Genomic DNA, 5,994 nt, shown 5'->3' on the forward strand with positions numbered 1-5,994 from the left:
CGCTTCGTCAACACGCACAAAACCGAAAATATTTTCGGTTCTTTTTATGAAGAAATCATACACCAAGTGTTAACAGAAATAACACTGGCAGGGATACTCTATAGGTAAAAATTACAAGCAAACACAACTGAAAGTTTCATCGGCATGAAACCAACAGTGAGATTCTGGCAGCTTCAAGGAAGGGATCTTTCTTATTTTTCTTTTTTTTTTAGTTTTTATCTTTTGTATTTATTGGCTGAAGTATCAGACCAACGATGCCTTCTGGGCAAAAGGAATATGAAAGAGCCTTTGGAGATTCTCGAGGCTTCAGAGGTGAAAGGAACGGGATCATAGGCGTTCCCGGAGTGGCTCCACGCAAATGTGTCTGTCTGTCTGGAGCCTGGAATCGGAGACAAACGGATGTCCGGGAATCCCGTCCTCAGAATCCGGGAATGCTGTCTTCAGAATCCGGGAATCACGTCTTTACAATCCGGGATTGCATCCTCAGAATCCTGGAATCCCGTCTTCAGAGTCCGGGAATTGTGTCTTCAGAATCCTGGAACCCATTGCATCCTCAGAACCCGGGAACGCCGTCTCCAGAATCCAAGAGGCTCTGTGTCAGAAACAGAAACTAAAGGTAGAGACAGGTCCTGTTATGTGCAGACATTACAAAATGTTTTTCGCAGCGCTTAAAGCAGTGTGCCTAAAACCATTCTTCATCGCTATCGGTTTTACCGCAGTATTGTCCACAGCACTGAACCACTTGGCTCGTTGTGAAAGCGGTGTTCTGCACCAGTTTATTGTTTGCGAGCGGTATGTCTTAGAACTCCAGGGACGTTTGGACGCACTTAAGGGATCACCCACATTAAGGACTACGATCAATTTGAAGGAGAACGCCACGGACTCTTCGGCCTTTGCAGTCCTTCGTCGGATATTGTCCTTCTGCCCTCGGGTTGGAAGGTTTTTGAAGTCCAGACAGGATCTGCAACAGTGCGAAATCATGGCCCAAAATCTGGAAAAGGAACTGGAAAAATTCGAGCCCAAACTTGGATTTTTCCAGTTGCTTAAAACTCTCTTGAAGAAAAAGGCTGGTCACGTCTGCTTGTATTCTGGTATGTGTTTGACCATTGAAGGAATCGTATTATTGTTGAGCTTGTTATGTAATACGAAGCAGGAAATTGATCCAGAACAGGAGAAAAATGGCTGCGAAATAGACTGGTCGTTTGTGGATAGTTCTCTTGATCAGACGGAGGAAATTGAAGAGGAGGAAACTGAAGAGGAGGAGGACCATCAAGAAAAGTTAATGGAAAAGACAAGTGACCCACAAAACCAGGAAGGAGGAGCTGGAAGCTGAGATTGGACGCCTCTGCAATAAGATTAGTGCCATCCAGAAGGAGAGAGAGGCAGAAATGGAAAACTCGACCAAAACTATTAATGATCTCAAGGAAGTAAACAACCAACATAAGGCAGAGATCGCCAGTCTCTCTAAGAAGATTCGAGCTGCCCAAGAAGACAGAAAAACAGTGACTGAAAGAGCAGCGAAAACGATCAGTAATCTTCAACAGTTAAACAAAGAACTGGAAGCAGAGGCTGACCTCGTCTTCTCTGACTATGAAGGCCTTCAGAGGCAAAGGGAGGAGGAGAAGGAAAAGGCAAAGAAAACCATCAATGATCTCCACGAAATGAAGGACCAGCTGCTGATGGAAATTGACAGCAAGGAAGCTGAGACTGAACAACATCGAAGCAAGACCGACGACATGGAGCAATCGATTCACCTGCTGAAAGGAGAACTGGAAGGGCTAGGAACAAAACCGAGCCCAAACTGAGAAGCAGTCCCAACTTCTGAAAGAGAAAGAGGAATTGCAGAAAGCTATGAAAGGACAAGATCAAATTATCGAAGAGATGTCTGAAGAGAACCAAAGATTGAAGAAAGAACTAATGGATGCTAAAATCAATGACTTTGTGAGAGATGAAAGGTACAAGGTCCTAGTTAGTGAGTTAGAGGCATTTAAGAATAAGGCAAGCTTTCTTGAAAATGAAACAGGAAATGCAGTAGAAACAGAATTAGAAGAAATTAAAGAAGAAAAAGTGAACATAGAAAATCAAGTAATAGAAGAAAGTAAGGAACAAATACAAAAAGTCGAGAGTCAGGAAGTGGAAGAATCAAAAGAAGAAAGGAAAACTGAAAAAGAATGTCTGCCTGAAGCTAATTTAGAAACAGAAGAAAACCTCAGTGAAAGACGACCAGGAAATAGAAACGTGAGACTCAGCAGAAAGATGATTGCAAGTCCCAAACCACTGCCTGAGATTGTAACTGTAAAGGACAGGAAAGAAGCCCACAAGGCTGACAAAGAGTGCAAAGAGCCCCAAAAGGCAAGAAAAGCGGAACGAAAACTGATCATCTTCGACCTTGAACCTGATCAGCCTCAGATGGACAGAAGATTCTTCTCAAGCCTTTCAAGACCTACACCTCGATGTGTCCCTCCACAACAAGACCAGGAGGACAACTGTATAATATTCAGGGACGAAAGGTTCAAATGAAGCGGCTGGAGGAAATGGAAGGAGAAATGACTGTTGAACTGGACATCGAGGAACTTCCACAGAGCCATCTATGGAGTCCAAGGAAGGACACTGGAGGAGATCATTGAAAGGAGTGGTGTCGCCCTCATAGAGATGCCCAGGAGGTTTGAAGCATCAGATCTGATCACCATCATTGGTACTGCCCAGCAAGTTCGACTAGCAGCTGGTCATATTGAACGCATCATCAACAAGCTCTACTAACTGGATTTCTGGCCACCTTTTGAGTGTTGGCCTAGGCCTCCTTAAGGAAATCTGTAGCAGTTGAGCCAACTTAAGGTTAGGCATACCAGTTTGAGACGTAGGCAACCTCTAGCATGTTAAGTTAATGCCCCCGTCATCGAACCTGAATTTCTGCCCACCTTTTGAGTGTTGGCCTAGGATTCCTTAAGGAAATCTGTAGTAGTTGAGCCAACTTAAGGTTGGGCATACCAGTTCGAGATGTAGGCAACCTCTAGCATGTTAAGTTAATGCCTCCGTCATCGAACCTGGATTTCTGCCCACCTTTTGTCTGTTGGCCTAGACCTCCTTAAGAAATCTGTAGTAGTTGAGCCAGCAAGGTTGGGTATACCAGTTCGAAGACGCTGGGCAACCTCTAGCATGTTAAGATTAATGCCTCCATCGAGCCTGGATTTCTGCCCACCCCTTTGCCTGGTAGCTAGACACTCCTTAAGGAAATCTGTGTGGATTGAGCCGGCAAGGTTGGTGCCAGTTCAGGCAGGCAACCTCTAGCATGTTAAGTTAATGCACTCCGTTATCAGAGCATGGATTCTGCCCCCACCTTTTGTCTGTTAGCCTGGGCGCCTCCTTAAGGAAATCTGTAGTAGTTGAGCCAACTTAAGGTTGGGTATACCAGTTTGAGCCATAGGCAACCTCTAGCATTTTAAGTTAATGCCCCCATAATCGAACCTGGATTTCTGCCCACCTTTTGTCTGTTGGCCTAGACCTCCTTAAGGAAATCTGTAGTAGTTGAGCCGACTTAAGGTTGGGTATACCAGTTTGAGCCATAGGCAACCTCTAGCATATTAAGTTAATGCCTACGTTATCAAACCTGGATTTCTGCCCACCTTTTGTTTGTTGGCCTAGACCTCCTTAAGGAAATCTGTAGTAGTTGAGCCAACTTAAGGTTGGGTATACCAGTTCGAGCCATAGGCAACCTCTAGCATGTTAAGTTAATGCCTCCATCATCGAACCTGGATTTCTGCCCACCTTTTGTCTGTTGGCCTAGACCTCCTTAAGGAAATCTGTAGTAGTTGAGCCAACTTAAGGTTGGGTATACCAGTTCGAGCCATAGGCAACCTCTAGCATGTTAAGTTAATGCCTCCGTCATCGAACCTGGATTTCTGTACAACACGTCTGTTGGCCTAGACCTCATAAAGGAAATCTGTAGTAGTTGAGCCAACAAGGTTGGGTATGCCAGTTCGAGCCAACTAGGCAACCTCTAGCATGTTAAGTTAATGCCTCCCGTCATCGAACTGGTTTCTGCCCCACCTTTTGTCTGTTGGCCTAGACCTCCTTAAAATCTGTAGTGGGTTGAAGGCCAGCTTAAGGTTGGTATACCAGTTTGAGCCATAGGCAACCTCTATGTTAAGTTAATGCCTCCGTCATCGAACCTGGTTCTGCCCTCCTTTTTGGGTGTTGGCTTAGACACTCCTTAGGAAATCTGTAGTGATTGAGCCAACCAAGGTTTAGATCTACCCCAGTTCGAGATAGGCAACCTCTAGCATGTTAAGTTAATGCCTCTGTCATCAAACCTGGATTTCTGCCCACCTTTTGTCTGTTGGCCTACACCTCTTCAAGGAAATCTGTAGTAGTTGAGCCAACTTAAGGTTGGATATACCAGTTCGAGCCATAGGCAACCTCTAGCATGTTAAGTTAATGCCTCCGTCATCGAACCTGGATTTCTGCCCACCTTTCGGATGTTGGCCTAGACCTCCTTAAGGTAATCTGTAGTAGTTGAGCCGACTTAAGGTTGGGTATACCAGTTCGAGCCATGGGCGAAAGCCTCTAGCATGTTACGTTAATGCCTCCGTTATCGAACCTGGGTTTCTGCCCACCTTTTGCCTGTTGGCCTAGACCTCCTTAAGGAAATCTGTAGTAGTTGAGCCAACTTAAGGTTGGGTATACCAGTTCGAGACATAGGCAACCTCTAGCATGTTAAGTTAATGCCTCCGTCATCGAACCTGGATTTCTGCCCACCTTTTGAGTGTTGGCCTAGGACTCCTTAAGGAAATCTGTAGTAGCTGAGCCAACTTAAGGTTGGGTATACCAGTTCGAGACATAGGCAACCTCTAGCATGTTAAGTTAATGCCTCCGTTATCGAACCTGGGTTTCTGCCCACCTTTTGTCTGTTGGCCTAGACCTCCTCAAGGAAATCTGTAGTAGTTGAGCCAACTTAAGGTTGGGTATACCAGTTCGAGCCATAGGCAACCTCTAGCATGTTAAGTTAATGCCTCCGTCATCGAACCTGGATTTCTGCCCACCTTTTGGGTGCTGGCATAAGTCCAGCTTAATCCTTCACTGTTAGAGTTGGCAGCTGCTGTAACTTCCTGCAAGAATTGGCTTTTTCCAACGCCACTTGACGTAGGGGTTGGTTTGGTCTTGGTCTTTGATGGGAGGGTGGGAGGGAGGTCGTGGTGCCATGTCTTTCCCTATTGTCAAAACAGGGAAAGGCTAAAACCACCTGATGAGCCCTTTGGCAAGGGTGAAACCTCCTAACAAAGGTGTTTGTATTAAAAGAGGGATACTAATCCTTTCAATCCTCCTTTCCAAAGACGTTCCCCGCCTCCTGGGGTCAAATTAGAAAATGAAGAAGATTTGATACAATTCATTCTAAATACAATACTATGCCTATAAGCTGGCAACCCATATCGTTAAATTTTATCAGTAGATATACGATTTCGATAATTTCGATGAGTAGAACCAGGACGGAAGAAAAGCCCTCCCCATCCTCATCCTTCTTCGATTTTACCTTCTGAATTCGTTATAATGACTGCTTCGTAACGTTACGGTGACGTATTTTGTTATAAAGTTGGTTTAAATGAATTTTGGTATTAATTAATGGGAAGTTTGGCAACAAAACTTCCCTGCATGCTTAGCATTCATGATCACCTTTGGTGGGGACGGAGTAGGTAGGGGATTGGGACGGTAGGGGAGCCTGACTCATATGGATTTCCTTATAGTGGATTTGCATAATAATAATAATAATAATAATAATAATAATAATAATAATAATAATAATAATAATAATAATGATATAATCAGTAATTTTAAGTTAATAGTTATAAGAAAACTGTACAGTCGCATACAAATTAATAATAATAATAATAATAATAATAATAATAATCATTAATTTTAACTTAATAGTTATAAGAAAACTGTACAGTCGCATATAAATTAATAATAATAATAATAGGTTTTATTAAATATTATTACTGC

At 43.6% G+C, this 5,994-nt stretch overlaps 2 protein-coding genes across 2 annotated transcripts; both read left to right on the forward strand.

The window, feature by feature from the left end:
• The first annotated feature begins 1,388 nt into the window (after positions 1–1,388).
• Positions 1,389–1,805, forward strand: LOC136840459 (tropomyosin-like). Its single transcript, XM_067107133.1, has one exon. The coding sequence runs from the start codon at positions 1,389–1,391 to the stop codon at positions 1,803–1,805; it is 417 nt and encodes a 138-aa protein (XP_066963234.1).
• A 76-nt stretch (positions 1,806–1,881) lies between these two features.
• On the forward strand, positions 1,882–2,520 carry LOC136840460 (uncharacterized protein PF3D7_1120000-like). Its single transcript, XM_067107135.1, has one exon. The coding sequence runs from the start codon at positions 1,882–1,884 to the stop codon at positions 2,518–2,520; it is 639 nt and encodes a 212-aa protein (XP_066963236.1).
• The last annotated feature ends 3,474 nt before the right edge of the window (positions 2,521–5,994 follow it).

Source organism: Macrobrachium rosenbergii, chromosome 7 (genome assembly GCF_040412425.1).
Source record: "Macrobrachium rosenbergii isolate ZJJX-2024 chromosome 7, ASM4041242v1, whole genome shotgun sequence".
In the NCBI taxonomy this organism is placed as follows: domain Eukaryota; kingdom Metazoa; phylum Arthropoda; class Malacostraca; order Decapoda; family Palaemonidae; genus Macrobrachium; species Macrobrachium rosenbergii.